Below are 18,365 nucleotides of genomic sequence, written 5' to 3' on the forward strand. Positions count from 1 at the left end.
GGGAGTGCAGCACCCGCTGACCGGTCCCAAACCCTCGCAGCGGCAGCAAGCTCAAGCAAACACACGAATAAAGACCCCGCAGCGAACTCAGAGTGTGTAAAAGTCTCTGTGGCTCAGCACCGCCAAAAGGCCCCCTAGCAATTCCTTACCGTCATGACATAAGAAAAGACAGATCTTTTTATTGAGAGCAGGAGAGGAATGGGAAACGTGGGATCACAAAACCAGCTGGAGACGGACCATGTCCCGGGAACACGTCCCTGGGGGCTCCTTCGCACCGGGCGCTGCAGCTGCCGGTGCTGCCCAGCAGCGTTTGATGTCCCATCCACCGCAAACGCTCCTGGAGCTGGCAGTGCCCACCGCAGGGTTCAGTGGAGCTGGAGCTGGTGCTGCCTCCAGACCCCCCGGTTCCCCGGACCCCCCGGTTCCCCTGGAGCCTCGGTTCCCCCGGTTCCCCCGGACGCCCCAGTTGCCCCGGTTCCCTCGGGTCCCCCAGGTTCCCCGTTCCCCCGGTTCCCTCGGGTCCCCCGGGTCCCCGGTTCCCCCGGGTCCCCCAAGGCCCTGGTTCCCCCGGGTCCCCCAAGGCCCCGGTTCCCCCGGTTCCCCCAGGTCCCCCAAGGCCCCGGTTCCCCCGGTTCCCTCGGGTCCCCCAGGTTCCCCGTTCCCCCGGTTCCCTCGGGTCCCCCGGTTCCCCCGTTCCCCCAGGTCCCCGGTTCCCCCGGGTCCCCCGTTCCCCCAGGTCCCCGGTTCCCCCGGGTCCCCAGTTCCCCCGGTTCCCCCGTTCCCCCAGGTCCCCGGTTCCCCCGGGTCCCCCGTTCCCCAGGTCCCCCGTTCCCCCAGGTCCCCGGTTCCCCCGGGTCCCCAGTTCCCCCAGGTCCCCCGTTCCCCCGGGTCCCCGGTTCCCCCAGGTCCCCCGGGTCCCCCGTTCCCCCGGTTCCCCCAGGTTCCCCCGGTTCCCCGGGTCCCCCCGCGCCCCGTGCGCACAGCTCCCCCTAGCGGCCGCCGTGCCCTCCTCCAGGACCGTTCATTGGCTCCATGCCCCCGTGACGTCACGGGGCGGGACATTCCCTATTTGGTTTCAGGGGCGCGCGCCGCCGGCTGCGGGCGGTGATTGGCGCACGTGGTTCCGACCGCTGATTGGACGCTGCTCCTCCCCTTCCCTTACGTGATGATTCACTTCCGGCTCCCTCGCTGGGTCGCGCCCCACGTGACCCCAGGCGCGAGCGGCGCGGGCCAATCGCGGCGCGCCCGGCTCCCCCCATTCAAAGCCGGCGGGCGCGGCGACCAATGGCAGGGCGGGCTCGGCCCCGCGCGCGCTGACGGGCGGGCGCGGCGACCAATGGGACGCGGCGGGGCCCGCGCGGGGCGGGGCGGGTGCGCGCGACGGTGGCGGCCATGGCGGAGCGGGGCGGCGGCGGCGACGGGGAGGCGGCGGCAGCGGCGGGCGAGCGCTTCGGCACCGACCTCCGGTACGGCGGGCCGGGGCCGGGCCGAGACCGGTCTGCCGGGCGGGGCCGTGTGTGGCGGGGCGGGCCGGCGGGAGCTTTCCCGCCTCCATTCCCGGCCCCGCGTGCGGCGGGACGGGCCCTGTTCCCGCTCACCGGGCCGGGGCCGCTCCCGGGCGTGGGACCGGGCGCCGGCGGGTCCCCTCGGAGTGTGGACAGACCGCGTCTGTTGTCCCCACCGTCTCATAGCCTTCGGTTGGTTCGAGTGCGAGCCCTGAGGCGCGCGTTGTGTCGCGCTGCGCTCGGGGCTGGGCAGAGCTGTCCCCGGGAGCCGCCGGGCAGCGTGCGCCGCTCCTGAAGGCGGAGGCGGTCCGAGAGCCCGCGCGGGGACCGCGGTGGTCGGGCCGGGCCGTCCCCGCCGCGGTCCGGCCTGCGCGGGACACGGAGCCGCCCAGGGGCTGCGGAGCCGGCGCCGCCGGGCACGGCCGGCTGTGGGCTCGGGGCGCCCCTGCGGGCAGCAGCCCGAGCACCGGGTCGGGCTCCGGGAGCTCTGGCCGATAAGGAAGGATGCACTTCCCGGTGGCTGCGTACCCCATACCAGCTCTGCCTATCCATTTCCATGAGGCGAATTTCACATTTGAGGACTAATAACCTTGAATTGTGTAGCAGAAGAACAGCCTGGAGTGGTCGCACAGTTGACTTCCCCCCCTCAAACGTGGCATGCTCTGCACGCGCTGTCGGTGTCGATCGGGTTTCCCCGGTTCCTGTCACCCTGCGCTCGCCCGTGGCAGCAGCGGCCGGCAGTGACCCGTGTTCCCTGTGTGCCTCTCTCCCCAGGATGGCTCAGCAGCAGGCGCTGCGCTTCCGCGGCCCCGCGCCCCCCCCCAGCGCGGTGCTGCGGGGCCCCCCGCCCCTCCTGCGGCCGCCCCCGCCCTTCGGGATGATGCGGGGCCCTCCTCCGCCCCCCCGGCCCCCCTTCGGCCGACCCCCCTTTGACCCCAGCATGCCCCCGATGCCGCCGCCGGGGGGGATGCCCCCGCCCATGGGGCCTCCGCACCTACAGGTAAGGCATTCTCCTGGGTTGGCTAGGTGGGATCTAGGGGTTTCTCGTTTGCTTTCACACGTGGAAGTGTCCAGCTCTGGGCCCCTCAATTTCAGGAAGGACATGGAGGTCTGGAGTGTGTCCAGAGAAGGGCACTAAAGGTGGTGGACAGTCTAGAAGTCAAGTGTGATGAGGGCAGCTGAGGGATCTTGGGAGGCTCAGAATGGACATTGAAACGGGTGAAGGAAACAGCAAGGCAGGATGAGCACACAGGGCTCAGGTGAGGTGTTATACCCCACTGCATACCTGTGGTGTGCAAATACAGCTTCTGCTCAGCTCCTCTGCTGCTAAACTGATGGATGGTTTAAGATCTTGTATTTGATTTTCTGAGGTCTGAACAGTTTGCAAGGGACAGCACCTTTGTGAATGAGAAATGGATTGTTTTAATTGCCTTGTGCTGTTATTTAATTGCTTTGTGAGGGTGCCTTCCCATTAGGGCAGTGTAAGTGCTGTGTGGGCCGTGGGCAGGCTGAGGAGCTGAATGGTACCACGTGCCATTATGGATTAAATCCACTATTTGTAATTACAGTTTGAAGAACCAACCAGAGTTACTTTGGATCCCAGGCCTGGCTGTGGGTGTCTCCTGTGTTTGCTTTCCATCCAGGGTGTGCTGCTGCTGCCGGCTGTCACACAGGCAGGCCGTGAGCTCTGCAGCTCCTCAGCAGCCACAGCCGTGGCCGGGTGTCTCAGGCTGGGCTGGCCCTGTGCTCGGCTCCACGCCGAGGGCTGGGCCTCACTCCCTGCCCGGGCTCCGGGCAAAGCCAGACATGATGGGGACGGGCCCATGGTCGGAATGGGGGGAGCTGTGCTCAGGGCTCAGGATGTGCTGAGACCCTGGCTGCACACCTGGCACTGAATGCCCACCCGGTTTTACTCCTGGGCTGGGGAGAGGAGCTGTAGCAGGCAGAAAGTGGGCTTCTTCTCACTGGATTCTTCGTACAGGTTGTAAGAGCAAGAAAGAGGAAGCCCATGGTGAAGCAGGTGCAAGAGCTGTTGGGGAGGAACAAGGGAGGGAAGGCAGGCTGCATTTGAGTTCAGGGCTTTTTTTTGTTTGTGTAGAATGCCATCCATGCACTCTTGGCTTCCTTTTTTGGTAGTATTTAATGCAAATAATTGTTACTAGTTTGGTATGTGGATTTAAAGAGTAGTTTAAAATACCACTCTTAGAGCAGAAAGTTGGATCTCAGCGCAGCTCCCAACAGCAGTCAAAGACATGGCAGCACTGCAGCTGCCAGGGGTACAGCTGCAGCTGTGGATGCAGGGAGACAGCTCAGGGCCCCTGTGTGCAGCTTGTCACTGAGCCACCCTCCCTGGGCCATGGGGTGTCCGGGGTGTCCCAGCGCCAGGCCCGCCGCAGGCTCGGGGTGAGCGTGGCGCTCGAGGCTGTCATCCAGTTAGAGCTGGAGCGATGGGGATAATCAGGGCACTTTAGTGTTTAATAATAATTTAACACTTTGGTGTTTAATAATAATTTAACACTTTGGTGTTTAATAATAATTTAACACTTTGGTGTTTAATAATTAGGGCACTTGGAGGTGTTTGCAGAGTGAGCTAAAGAGCTCGGTGAGCTCTGTCAGCTGTTTTTACAGGAAGCATTCTCTGTACTTGTTGCATATAGGGAATTTCAAACAGTCCAAGTAAATAAGTAAAATGAAAGAGCTGAATGTACTTTGAATTACCAACAGGTGTTCAGGCTTTCAGGTAAGTGTGTGCAGGACAGGTCAGGATTCCTTATCATGCAATAATAAATATTTTCATTATAATAAAATGGTGCAATATAATTGCAATAATTTCATCATATTTTTATTCTAATTGGCACTAGCTAGAATTTTAGTTAGTGGGAAATTTAGGAGTGTAATGGGTTTTAATTAAGCCCACTGCTCTGCAGTACTGACAAACTGGATGCTTACTTGTAATTTAGGTTTTTTTAACATATCTTTCCTGGGAGGGTCGTTGGGTTTCTGGGGTATTTGGTTCAATAGATGGCAATGTCTGAGCAACAGCTATTTGGGTCTTCCATTCTTTCTCTTCTTTCATTTGAAATATTTTCTCCTTTTCAGGAAAGGACTTTTGGATTTTGACCACATTTCTGTTCATGCCACCTTTTTTAGGTGCCTGGATGTTTGTATCTCAGAAGTGATGGCTTCAGCTGTTCTGCCATGGGTGGGGGGTTGGCTGGGAGCACATTCCCTGAGCTGGGAGCACTGGATTGTTAGAGGCGCTTCCAAGCCTGGCACAGCTGTCCTTACTGTTGGTGTAGTGTCTGTTGGTTCTCTAAGAAAGGAAAACTGCTTGAAACTGTATTGTTATCATTGTCATCATTATTGTTATTATATGCCTTTAGAGACCACCATTTATGCCTCCTCCCATGGGTAGCATGCCACCACCTCCTGGTATGATGTTCCCTCCAGGAATGCCGCCGGTCTCTGCGCCGGGAACACCAGCAATGCCCCCAGCTGAGGAGATCTGGGTAGAGAACAAAACTCCGGATGGGAAGGTGAGATGGGTGCCGTGGGTGCTCCTGCTGTGAGCCTGGGCACGCCGGCTGGGCTGGGATGCCCGGGGTGGCGGGGCTGCCGTCCCGCGGTGTGACGCGGTGAGCCGCAGTGTGACGGGGCCGCTCTCCCCAGGTCTATTTCTACAACGCACGCACGCGGGAGTCGGCGTGGACGAAGCCGGATGGGGTCAAGGTCATCCAGCAGTCAGAGCTGACGCCCATGCTGGCGGCCCAGGCCCAGGCCGTGGGGGCCTCCACCCCCACCACCAGCAGCCCTGCCGCTGCAGCATCTCCATCCACCTCCTCCAGTACGCAGTCCTCCACCACCTCCACCACCACCACGGCCACCTCCATGTCCCAGACCAACTCCAGTGAGTACCTGGGGGTGTCTCAGGCCTCGCGGTGGTGGGGATCCTGCATGGGGACTTGCTGCAGCAAAGCCTGGGTATTCAGGACAAAGTTGTTTCAGCATGGAGTGTGAATTTAAAGTACAGTGTTTAGTCCAGAAGAACCTTGCATGCAAACTTTTTTCTCCCCAATCTCAAAGAATTCTTCAGGTCTTCATATATTTTTCTTCTGCTGTGATCACATTATCTCAGAGCTATTACACATCTATTTCCTTTTGACTATAGATAGAGCTAGATTGTTTTTAGAAGTGTTTCACAAGAAACGTTGATCGGAGGTAGGAGTTCAGTTGTAGCAATTTCCTCATTTTCTCCATGGCATCTGTTTCTGTAGGTTGGGTCTCAGAGCTGCTGCTCTGTGAGCACTGGTTGATTACAGAATAGAGCTTCTTTGTTGTATTACTTTTATTAGCAGTAGTCTTCTGCTGAAGCCTTCCCAGTTCCTATTTTTAGAGTTGCACAATGAGGAAAAAGAAAGTCCTTGGAGCCATTTTTGTTCATTTATGACCTTTGAATGATAGTCTGGACATTACTGCTGCTTCCATGGACTGAACCTTTGCTTGTAAGGGTTTTCCAAGAAAGGAAAGGGGACTGAATTGATGCAGCCTGCACGTAAATGCATGGCTGTGCGCACACCAGCGTGGTTTGCACTGCACTTGGGCATGTGTGTGCTGCCCAGGTGCCTCAGTGTATGTGGACAGAGGTGTGTGTTAAGTACTGTGGGTCTGCTTGCTGGGAGTGTGTCAGCAGCAAGCAGCGAGCGAGGTCAGTCCCCTGCCCTGAGCGAGGTGTGCAGGGCAAGGAGCAGCTCAGAGTGTCCTGTCTTGCATGCAGGGCCACAGGCAGCAGTGGTGCTGAGCAGGAATCTGGCACTGGGACACTGGGCCTTGTAGCTGCACTGGCTCAGATGTGTGCCCTGAGCCAGGCCAGAGAGTGTGCAGGAGGTGAACTGTTCCAGCTCCTGCTGAGGGGTAGAGTTGCATTCTCTGGAATTCATCTTTTTCCTGTAACAGGCGAGACAAGTCAACTCACCATTTAACCCGAACTTCAAAATCTGTGTGTAAAAGGGAGTCAAATTCAGGTAACCCTTCAATTCTGCTTTCATTGAGGCTGGAGGGAGGACATGTCACTATAGCAGCAAAGAACTTGCATTGCTCAAAGCATTTTAGGGCTTTTGTTTAATTTGAAGGGCACCTCAGTATGGTGTTAATTCGCCGTGTTGAACAATGGTCTGCTCCAATTGTTGTGCTGAGTAACAAGTTTAGGTGGGAGATCAGTGTCAGCTCCTGACCCAGTGGCAGGTTGGGGAGAGCTAGTCGTGCTTTGGGAGCAGCACTTTATGCACCTTCTCTGAAGTTGAATTTCTTAATGTTGAATGCTGACAATCTGTTCCACTTCTGCCTGTTCTATCTGCTAAACTTTGTCTTTGCTTTCAAGAACTGTTACTGTTGGTGTCTGTGCCTAGGTGATGAAATTTTATGATTTAAAATAATTTTATAACTCTTAGACTTGGCCTGTAAAAAAGCCCTGGGACTTCTGGCTGAGCTTCATTCTTGCCTTGTACTGATTTGACGTAGGTCTTACAAATCACATACTGACTGTCTGCTCTGTTTCCCTAAATGTTAGGCACTTAAGAACTTTAGCCCTTTCTGAAACACTTATCGAAAGATCAAAAATCTTTATTTAAATATGCTAATACTGGTATGTTGTTTGGAATGTTTCTGGTACTAATAGGAAATGCATGGTGTGCCCATCGGAATATGGCTATAAATTGGTGTGGTTTCTTTATTTTTTTTTTCTTTTTCCCTTCTCCTCTGCACCAAATCTTACAGAGTGAGTTTACAAGTGTAAGCAGACTCGTCTCAAGTTCCTGTTGGCCTGTGCTGTGAGACTGTTTGCTCCCAATTAAAACAATTTGAAATTGAAACCAGTCATGCTGCAAGGATTATAGAACTGAATGCCAGTTGTGTGTTTTCCTGCTGGGAGGCACTGAAGACTGAGAAAGTTCTTGTAGCTCTTGAAGAAAAGTATTTTCCTTTTCCTTGCTTATTTACACATTTTTATTGATATTTTCCTGTTCTGGGGGCGCAGCCCAGCATAGTTTAAGGCAGACTGCTGTCGTGCACGTGCTGCTGCTGTTAAAAGCAGAACCTGTGTTCGTGTAACACAAGGACAGCCTGTTGCCATTGGAAACTTGCTGTAATGTTCCTCCTTCTGTTTCTGTGAACAGAATAGAATCTCATTTCAGCCTGTGTTTGTCCTTTAATACAGCCGTGCCTCTGCTGTAGAGATATGTTAAGTGTAAGGAATGGGGCAAATTGAAATTGGAAATTGACTTTCTTTGTGAATATTTAATGTTCCAGAGAAGGCAAAGTATTTTTTTTGTCCAGGAGTGTCTTCCTGCTGGTTATATCTGAGCATACCTGCTATGTACTGGGAAACAGAGCGCCAGTATGTTTGCAGCAATATATTGCAGTGTCTAAGATACAAGGTGTTCTTTGTGTTTTTTTATCAGCACCTACCACACAAGACCAGACCCCGAGTTCGGGTGTTTCAGTTGCCACACCATCAGTCAGTGTTTCAACCTCTGCTCCTTCTGCTACACCTGTGCAGACTGTACCCCAGCCAGTCCCACAGACATTGCCTCCTGCAGTTCCTCATGCAGTACCTCAACCAACTGCAGCAATTCCTGCTTTTCCACCAGTAATGGTACCTCCATTTCGTGTCCCCCTTCCTGGCATGCCTATTCCACTTCCAGGTAAATTGGCAAACTGTAATTGTCTTGTCTGCTACATGTCCATGTTGTCAGTTGTTTGCACTCATGTGTCCACTGTGTACAGAACTTGCCTGGATCCTCTCCTCAGAGTATCTCTGAAAGAATTCAGGGTTAGCAGACAGACTTTTTAATTAAAAAAGAACATATATTTTTTTGAACTTCTAGTTCTTTGCTATACTTGGCAGAAAACAGCTGCATTTAAACATGTAATGTTTAAATGAGAATATTGAGCACTATATTTTACTAATTGCAATATTGCTTTAACTTTTTTCTGCTTACTTGATTTAGAGTTGAAGTCTTGTGCATAAATATTCACTAGGACATGGATGAGTAGGAAGAATTACCATGGAAATCATGACCCCGGTGATATCAGGTGTTCCCAGTTTTCTTAGGCTGCAGCCATTGGGTAGGATGCTGAGGGTTGAAGTGTGACCTGAGGACCATAATGAGGCATTTAGGGTGCCAGGATGTTATTCACAGGCTTTAGGTTTAAAGAATATAGAGAAGGAATCTCAGATGGCAGCACACTTCTTCTGGATATATCATAGTTTATTAAATTTTTATGAAATATTTACCTAAGGAAGGAATTTTAGGCTGGCAAAATGTTGGACTCGCTGTCTGTAGTAGTTGCAGAGGGCCTCCCAAGAGATCGCTAATGACACTTAGCACTTACACAGCACGTTTCATTTGTATGCATACCGTTGAGTTCCTGTTCTGATACAAAATTGATGTGTTTCAGTGCACAGTGGCACTAAGCATACACCAGGAACTGATGATTTTGTGTTGCAGAGGGAGGTAGGAGACTGCAGTTGTATTGGATCCAAGTTAGTTTCAGATTTAAAAAGACGAAAGAAGCAGCCCTGAGCAGCATCTTCGTGTTTCTGACTCTTTGTACAAGCTGAGTGAGGTGACTTGGCTGCTGTCCTCCTGAGGCAGCCACCCAGTGGGTGTGGAGGGAGCCCTTCACCTCCCCACGGAATTGGATGGATGAAAAGTAACCCTTCAGAACACTCCTTTGATGAGAGAAAAAAGCCTGAAAGCAGTTAATGTGCTGACTAGATGACAGCACCAGCTTTTAGCTGCCTCTGCTTTTAGAATAGTCTTCTAAAATAACTGGGCAAAGCTACTTTAATCTGTATTGGCCTGAAAAGGAAATCGCAGTGTAGTTCTCTTTGGTTTAAACCAGGAAACAAATACTGTTCTGAATGTGATATTCCAGGCTGAACAACAAATGAATAAAGGGTAGGAGAAAGAAGTCTGTTTATTAGTGAGATATGGAAGAATAGTAAAAATATTTAAGCCTTAAAGATGATCGGCTGAGTGCTCTCAACTGCCATTTCTAACCTTGCCAGCAAGGGACCAGCATGGAATGAAGGGTCCCTACACACTGTGAGGGATATGATCTACACAGGTGTGACCTGTGGGGTAAAATGGGATGGTCAGGACAATGGAGAGGAGTGGAAATGAAGATTCTGGGTGTATGCCCAGGTTGGGCTTTATTGTGAGCTCTCAATCAAAATGTTTTGGGAATAGTGCAGTACAGGAGCAAAGACAGAGTAGGAACATCAATCTCCTGAAACTCATTTTTGAAAATGATTTTTTTCAGAACTTCCCTCATAAGACGTGTTTGCTCTGACCAGTTTTTCCTGTGAGCTGGGCTGCAGGTGGAACCCATAGCATGTAGGAAGGACATCAGACCCACACTAGTGGGTCTGATTTGTCAGTTTGCTTAGTTACAGAATGAAATCTGTCAGCTTCTTTCAGCTAATTCTGACTTGAGTTGGTTGGGATGGTTTCTAAGCACTGTAAAAGAAAAGGAAAACTGTAAAATATTTTACAATAACAAGAAATAGAAGAGAAGTCAAATTACTTCAAGACAGTATCAGGTGAAGTCAGAAGGTCGTATGAAGGTTAGGCTGTAGATGTTTGGGGCTTTCAGCACCAGGTATGATATCAGTCAGAGGATTTGAAGTCACAGTGACAGAGCTGAACAATACCAATGTCAGGTGATTTCACAGTTAATCTCTGTGTTAAACTGTAGTGAGAAAGAGTAATGGAAGAGTTTGTTAGTGATATCTCATAATCTCAGATCTTAAAAAGTAAGTCTGCTTTCTCTCAATTCCTATGTTTTTAGTCAGTTTTGTGTTTGGGAATGACCTTGGCAGCAGAAACAGCTTGAGTGTTTGCTCAGTCTAATCTGTGCTGCAGCATCTCTAACTCCAGCGATCCCCAGATAGTGTTATGTGTACTGACTCACGTTGGAGACATGCTGTAACTTCCTTAACAAAACGAATTTTCAGGTCCATTGTCAAGTATATAACATGACCACCCTTCCAGTTTAGACAAACACTTCAATCAGTGCTGTTTGAGTCAATGTTTTCATGTCTCAATTCAATACTTTTAAAAATAAAACTAGTTGCAGCTCTCTCAGTGAAATTATTTTTAGAAAACATTACAATTCTATCTTCTCACAAATCTATTTTCAAATAAATTGGCAGTATTTATGTATGCTTTGCATACTAGATCTCTAATGACTAAATCCAGAAACTACTTTGGTTTAAACAGGGGTTTAATTTCACTTTCCACTGGAGCATTTCCCACCTCACATGATGAATTTGAACTTTTGAAGGGAAGTGTTTCAGTTTCTGAGCATCCAGACTGGACCAGCCAGAGAGCACTTCTACAGTTGCCTTCTACACCCAAAATGGAGGTTTTGGAAATGCATTCCCCTCAGCTTTGTCTGATTTCCTGCTGATTTTGATCTGATCAAAGAGGATGAGCTGCTCGCCTTTTTGTGCCTTTTTGTATCATTTCCTACTGAGCTGGAGAGCAGACCCCAGTGCATGGTGCCACCTCTTTCAAGGCGTGTTTTGGCTTTTAAAGCATTTTCAGCTCTCGCCATTCTTGATAATGAAAAATAAAGAAAATGCCCCTGACCTAGTGCAGCCCTGTGTACCTCTGTCTGCAGCTTCATTGCTTTGATTTCTTTTACCTCCTCTCTTTCACCTCCAGCCTTGCTGTAGTGACCCTCCTACCTCAGCTTTCCCTCTGGGTTGCCCTTGGCTGTCCACCCTGCCCTGCTTTGCTGCTCTGACTAGTTCAGACCTGTCCTCCTACCCTTACTCTGTTCTCTAACTGCAGCAGTCGACGGGGAACCTCAAAGCCCGTTTTGTTGTGCTGCCACTCCCCACAGGTCTGTCCCAGCAGAGGCTGCCTGTGGAAGCAGCCCCATAGTGGGATATTTTCTTGTGGTGCTGCCCTACAAGGGGAGCTGCATTCCCCCTTGGATGAACTTAAACCCCTGAGTCTTCACTGAAATATGTTTTTTCTTTTTAATGGCATCCCAATAACTTGCTAAGCAGCTGGTTTAACATAGACAGAGACTGTTGCTGCAGCTTAAAATTACTTTTATATTTGATCTGGCATAAAATGTTGGAGCAAAAGCAATTCACATTTTCTTGCTGGGAGGCTTCTCTGCCATTTGCAAATGGCATTCCAAATTGTGGCAGGAAGTCCGTAGCACCCCGTGGTAGCTGACGTCCCATGGCAGCTTTCCAACATGCTTCCTATCCGTTTTGCAGGTGTAGCAATGATGCAAATAGTCAGCTGCCCGTATGTAAAGACAGTCGCTACCACCAAGACCGGTAATTTCCAAACCCATCCTAGTTCGTTTTGTCTGTAAGTTGGCATGGTAGTGAATGTGGTTGTTTCTTTTATTTCTTTATTTGCTTCCCCACTTCAATGATTACATATACTTTATTTTTAAAACCAATATAAATGAAATACCATATTTGGTCAGGAGATGGCTTCCCCAAATAACTGTTAGTGTCAGCTTATTCTGTACCCAAGCTCCCGTACAGTTTTCTGTAACCATTGAGTTCTGTAATGACTGTGACTCTCATGCCCATACTTAGTTCCTAGTTTCTTGTGTGGATTTTTGTTTTCCTGCTCCACATGTGCAGTGGCTGGCTGTGCTTGCATGTTGTGTGCGTGTCTGTGTGTCTGAGTGTGAACTTTCATATTTCAAATGTGGATTCACAAATAGTCACTCGCTGAGAATGTGTTATGGCAGTGTGTAGTGTGTGATTTCCGTTATTTACAATGAGACTTTTTCAATGTTAAAGGCTCAAATTTATGATCTTGAAGTTCCAGTCCTATCCAATTGGTTGTTCTAGAACTTGTCATTCCCCAGTCTGTTCATTATACTCAGTTTGTTGGGATGAGTGGAGAGATAGTATGATACCGCAGCATTCTGGCTTTCTTATCTTTGGATATTTACTTGCCATTTTGCTTTAAGATTTCAATAAAATGGTTTTTTTTTCAATCAGTTCACAGTACTAAACAAACCCAACAATCTGATACTGTTTCATTCTCATCAGGTTTTATCCAAGGCTATGAATTCATGCCAGTATTTAAGATTTATCACAGTTCTGTTCTATGGCTCAAATTCAATCCACTCTTGCCTTTTTTAAGAGCAATAGGAATATCTCGTACAATGGCAGCATAATTAAACTGTGGAGTAGACTTAACCCCAATTATTTGCTGCAGGCATCTGATAAAGACTTTTCTAGTAATTAGAGAACCTAATTTTAAAATAGTAGAATACATGTCTAAAAGCTAACAAGCTTTGTGCTTTGCAGAATTAAATAAATTAATTAAAGTCCAATTTGCCTGGGAATGGACATTACTGATTGCAGAACACAGGAAGAAAATTTAGTAACAATGCCTTGCTTTCCAATTTAACTTTGAAAACAATCCTCCTGTTTCTTTCTGTGGGTTGAATATTTGTGAGTTAAGTCAGTAACGTGCAAGGTGTTGGTCCTTAGGCCCTGCATTGTCACTTACTGTCTTCTTGCCTTGTTCCTTCTTTCCCTTTGCCCAGGAGTCCTGCCGGGCATGGCCCCCCCCATCGTGCCCATGATCCACCCGCAGGTGGCCATCGCCGCCTCCCCGGCCACGCTGGCCGGAGCCGCCGTCTCCGAGTGGACAGAGTACAAAACAGCAGATGGAAAGACCTACTACTACAACAACAGGACTCTGGAGTCCACGTGGGAAAAACCCCAAGAACTGAAGGAGAAAGGTACTTCGGGTTTTTTTACTCCAGCTTTATGCTGGGAGCACAGCTCAGACCATCAGTGGTTGTGACTGAAAGTGCGAGCGGGTGTATTTCTAATCCCTGATCTCCCTTAAGAATACCTTGAAGTTCTGATTACGAGGATCCACGTGAGTTGGTCTTCAGTCTGAAAGTTGCAGCGTGTTTCCCACTGTACTGTAAGAGTGTTTGGTTCTAGAGTTGCTTCCAAATCCTGTGCCTAGGGCAAATGCGTGTTTCTATGCCAGTAGAAAGTGAGTACCTCCCCTGCACTCATGTTGGAGAAGGTTCCGGTTTGCAGACAGAAAGTGAGGGGAATTGAGGGGAAAAGTCAGTCATACTAAGGGCTGTACACCAGGAAAAATGAAGATCATTGTACTGAATTTCAGATCTTGGAAAAACCAAATGTATAAATAGATTTGGAGTATGAAGTAAAATAATGTCATCTCCCCCTGTCCACATCTCTACATTGTGTTCATGTAAATGCACATTAGATCTATGGGTAGATACAATTGCTCTTGTATCATAAATAAGAAAGAAGGGGCAAAAGTCCTGTGGCTCTTACTCAGTTCATAAAGTGTTTTAAGAAAGCAAATCCAAACAGTTGTGCCTTTTACTGTCTCCTGAATTTTTAGTTACAAGAAGTCTTTGTTTAGACAAATGCAGGACACTTACACTGTTGGTTCAATTAATACCCATCTTCCTAATAAATCAGGCTAAATAATAGGTCTTTTTACTGAGATGGAAGTGTCTGTGACAGCAAATACTAATTTTGCTGAGAGAAGGTTATATGTTTTATACTTTTTGTAAATTATAAAAATTGTGTGCAGAGAAATCCCCAGGTGGTTCTGCATTGATTTTTATTTGGTTTTGTCTACAGCATTTAAAATGTGAAAGTGGTCTTCAGTGTTGCACTGTTGGTTGAGAATTATTATTGGTTTATCATTTCTGTTAGTACCCTTTAGTCAGCCTTTTAGTATAATAGCTGCATCACAATATTTCATTTTCCAGTACCGAGTAGTATCTTGACACAGGAGATAACTATGACTTCATAAGCAGACACTTTAAAGCCCAGGAGAGACAGAAAGTGGTGAGAATATATTGAAAAGAAGCTTTGGGTCGGTGTTGTATTTAGAAAATTATACTGATAAAAAGAAATTGGTTATGGTTCTGTAGTGGTTTCTTAATAATACTCAAGAAGACTGTTATCTTTATTTAGAAAAAATGGAGGAGAAGGTCAAAGAGCCAATTAAAGAGCCCTCAGAGGAGCCTTTACCAATGGAGACAGAAGAAGAAGAGTCTAAAGAAGAATCTATAAAAGAACTGATAAAGGAGGTAAAAGACCTTGAACCCAAAAGCCAATCTGAAGTCTCACATCCCTCAGCTGTGGCTGCATCTTAGCCCAGGCAGGTTGTCAGGAGCCATGGTTACTAATTCAAGTTCTTAAATTCCTGAGGGGATTTGAAAGCCTCCATTTTTGGATTCAGATCTTTCTTTCTTTTGTTAATTTTTTCACATAAGCAAAAAGAACATTCAAAAGAACCATACATAATATGTCAGTTAAGAAGTTAGTAAGAGCATGGGACAGAGGTTAGCTTATTACACAGATGTGATGTTCTCTCACTGATTTTATGGTACTCAGAAAATGGAACTTGTCCCGAATGTCTGAAGTATTTAATAGGTTTTTCCTCTATTTCTTTGCTTCATTATTTTGAACAGTTTCACCCAAAGCTCACACATTTCCCCTGTGCTGTAACTGCTAAGTTTAGGCGGTGAGGAGCATGTGTCAGAAAGGGCTGTAGTGTTTTCAGTAAACAAAAGTAACTTTTCCTTTTGGAGGCATATTGCTGTGCTAAACAGCATAGTTTTTGAGGATGCTAAGGGGTGTTTAAATAAAAATTAAATCTTTATCCTGATTTCTGTCAACTTCAATGTGGTTTAATAGGCAAAACCACAGAATTCAGATACTGGGTTTTGCTGCCACTCCACCCTCTTTATTTCTGAGGTAGTTACCAGTTTGCTGCTTTCTGCTACAGAGGTTTTTTCAGGTTTTCACTGTTTCCTACTGTGTGTCTCATTATCAAACAAACTAATTTTAAGAATAAATTAAAATTCCTTTGTCATAAAATACACCTGTATCCAGGCCCTCCTGGACTTCCAGGATTCATACAGATCTAGGAAGGTATTTAAGTAAGGTTTCGTCAAAGTCAAAAGTTAATTAAATGCTTAGAGGTTTTGGAATTTAGATTTTTGGAATAGCAGCTGCTGTTGCAATTCCAATGCTTCTGTTCTAGGCATGGATGAAGTGTCATTGTGAGCTGCTTGTCAGCATGGTTTCAGTAAAACAAGTTGGTTACTGTGTAATAAATAATTAGCCAGCTGTCATTGCCTAATCCTCAAACTTGTTTTTTCCTTGAGGAGCCAAAAGAGGAAGAAATGACAGAGGAAGAGAAGGCAGCACAGAAGGCCAAGCCAGTGGCCACCACCCCCATTCCAGGCACCCCGTGGTAGGTGACTGCTGCTGTGGGACTGACACGGCTGTTGCTGGGGAGTTAGAATAAGTGACAGTGTGTGGAGAGCATGTTCTTAGCGTGCTGCGTTTTTAAAATTTCAGTTTCAGATTTCCATCACTGTATTTTCAAATCTGGCAGCAGAGAAAAGCGGCAATTCGGGGTCACGGTTGGGCAGTAGGAATGTCTGGCAGTTGTGCAGTCCGTGGCACCTGGGTCTGCAGGCTGTGAACACGTAACAGGTGCTCAGTGGGGGCAGGTAACCCAAGTCTTCCTTCCTTTCTCCAGGTGTGTGGTGTGGACTGGTGACGAGCGTGTGTTCTTCTACAACCCCACCACCCGGCTGTCCATGTGGGACCGACCCGACGACCTCATTGGCAGAGCTGATGTAGACAAAATTATTCAAGAACCTCCTCACAAAAAGGGAATGGAAGAAGGAAAAAAACTTAGTAAGAGCAGTCTTATTGCCTTCTTAGGAAGCGTAAATACAACTTAACACTTTGCTTTCCAAAGCTTGTAACATTTAAATAAGTGGCAGAAATGTAAGGATCTACTGAAAAGATGTATAAATGTGAAATACAGATTGTGGAGTCTTTTGGGGAAAAGATAGCCCATTGAAGAAAGTAGATACTAACAAGTTTGATTATTTTGCTAAATGCCAACAGGTTGAGAAACCCCACAGTTTTTATGAATAAAAAAAAGGGATTGTGTTTGTTTTATAAGAAAGAGACCAGAAAAGATCAATCATAATGTACAAATGGGCTCTCACAAAAGAGGAGTTAATTTTGAGATCATCAGTTGGAATAGTGTTTGGAAATATCTGCCGAGAGAGAGAATGTTCAGAAGGCTGCTGAGATGAGATTTCTCTCTGGCCTGAGTTCTAGGAAATGGTCCTGGCATGACATGTTGGCTTTGTAGTTGGAGGAGAGCAAAGTGCAGGTAATCAGGTAGATCCAAATGTGCTTTATTCGACAGTTCAGCCTGAGTTGTTTTCTCGTAAAAGAGCTTGGTTTTGGTAATTTTAAATTTCAAGTTGGCTGAAGTCCACTGGTCCTGTCCCCGAATTCCCATAGCATCACTCTGAAAGTGACTGAGAACCACGTGTCTTCTCCCTTTGTCAGAACACAATTGCTGCACATGTTGTCCTTGGTTTGTGCATGAGGTTTCACTTGTAAGTATAAACATTTTCATCAATATAAAACCTAAAGTCTTACTGAAATCTGTTACAGTTAGAGAAGAGCATGAAGCTGCAGAGGAAACAAACGAAGATGAGCCTATTAAAATAAAAAAGCGCAAGTAAGTCTTTGCTTTTTCAATACCAAGTGATCTGTGTGGTAAAATAACTGAAGTTTGGTACTTGAGCCCTGTGTGTTGTGTCCAGCAGAGTAGAATTGGAATGGAGAGGGTTGGTAAAAAGAGTCATCAGCTTTCTGCTGCTCAGCAGATCAGGTATTTGATATTTTCAAATATCTGATAGCTGAAATCTGTGTAGAGAGTAAATAGCATTTGTTTTGGAAGTAAATTGAAATGGAAATAAATGGTGTAAGTTGGTGAATCCAAAGACTATTTTGAGTGTAGTGTGTCTTAAATAGCTTGTTTCTGTTCTTCGTTAATTTCTGGGCACAAGACTTTGTTGTCATAATATCCTGCCACCTAGATTTTCATAGTGGTTCCTCTATTTTCATTCTGTTATGAAAGTTTAGCTTATGTCTTTTGGTCTGGTTTGCCTTTTGGAAGTGATAGATGAGATATACATGTTTTAAAAGTGTTTTTACTATCATCTTAGGAGTGATCATGGAGCTGTTAGCAGTAAGGGCTGGGGGTTTGTTTGGGATGAAGTGCATTTACTCTTAGTAAACCTAAATCAGCACACTTCTCCAGAAGCTGTTTAATGGGTGAGGTCTCACCTGTGTCTCAGCATTCTTGGTGTCATGATTATGAGGTGTTCCCAACCTGCTGGTACTTTATTTCTCAACTTACACTTTGTTTGGTTTTTGTTTTTTTCTTCAGGAAAGATGATATCAAAGACATTGATTCTGAGAAGGAGGCTGCTATGGAGGCTGAGATTAAAGCTGCTCGAGAGAGAGCCATCGTCCCACTGGAGGCTCGGATGAAGCAGTTCAAGGACATGCTGCTGGAAAGAGGGGTCAGAAACCTGTGTGTGTGTGAGGAGGGAGAGAGGGAGGATGGGATCAGAACTGTGTGTGTGAGGAGAGAGGGAAGATCAGATCACAACTGTGTGTGTATGAGGAGGGAGAGAGGGAGGATCGTGCAGAGCTGTGAGTTCTTGGCAAATTCCAAACCTGCAACACTTTGTGTACGGAAACAATCTCATCCTTCCTCTGATCAATGAAAGGTCTTGGTACAAGACTCCAGATTTTGAAGAAACTTAAAATTACAGCAAATATTTGATTTTTTTGTAACTGAAATAACAGGGTCAAGGCAGATAATTTCCCCCCACCCCTCCCCCAGTTTTTTCTCGAAATTAAGTAATTACATAAGTGGAAATTGCCATTGAAGGTGAATAGGACACACCCTTAAT

The 18,365-nt window shown here is 47.3% G+C and overlaps 1 protein-coding gene across 6 annotated transcripts in view; it reads left to right on the plus strand.

The window, feature by feature from the left end:
• The first annotated feature begins 1,312 nt into the window (after nucleotides 1–1,312).
• The window catches only part of TCERG1 (transcription elongation regulator 1), a 29,295-nt gene continuing 12,242 nt past the window's right edge, over nucleotides 1,313–18,365 (plus strand). Inside the window, exons 1-12 of one of the 6 annotated variants that reach the window (XM_068206271.1) lie at nucleotides 1,313–1,466; nucleotides 2,280–2,505; nucleotides 4,889–5,041; nucleotides 5,175–5,412; nucleotides 7,961–8,203; nucleotides 11,803–11,865; nucleotides 13,104–13,301; nucleotides 14,533–14,648; nucleotides 15,732–15,820; nucleotides 16,112–16,272; nucleotides 17,053–17,119; nucleotides 17,834–17,969. In XM_068206271.1, the coding sequence (XP_068062372.1) occupies nucleotides 1,393–1,466; nucleotides 2,280–2,505; nucleotides 4,889–5,041; nucleotides 5,175–5,412; nucleotides 7,961–8,203; nucleotides 11,803–11,865; nucleotides 13,104–13,301; nucleotides 14,533–14,648; nucleotides 15,732–15,820; nucleotides 16,112–16,272; nucleotides 17,053–17,119; nucleotides 17,834–17,969 (1,764 nt within the window). In that variant the 5' untranslated portion in view covers nucleotides 1,313–1,392. Of the gene's footprint in view, nucleotides 1,467–2,279; nucleotides 2,506–4,888; nucleotides 5,042–5,174; nucleotides 5,413–7,960; nucleotides 8,204–11,802; nucleotides 11,866–13,103; nucleotides 13,302–14,532; nucleotides 14,649–15,731; nucleotides 15,821–16,111; nucleotides 16,273–17,052; nucleotides 17,120–17,833; nucleotides 17,970–18,365 lie in introns of those variants that run through there. The other 5 variants (XM_068206273.1, XM_068206274.1, XM_068206275.1 and 2 more) reach the window with 5 other exon arrangements.

This window comes from Anomalospiza imberbis, chromosome 15 (assembly GCF_031753505.1).
Source record: "Anomalospiza imberbis isolate Cuckoo-Finch-1a 21T00152 chromosome 15, ASM3175350v1, whole genome shotgun sequence".
Taxonomy (NCBI): domain Eukaryota; kingdom Metazoa; phylum Chordata; class Aves; order Passeriformes; family Viduidae; genus Anomalospiza; species Anomalospiza imberbis.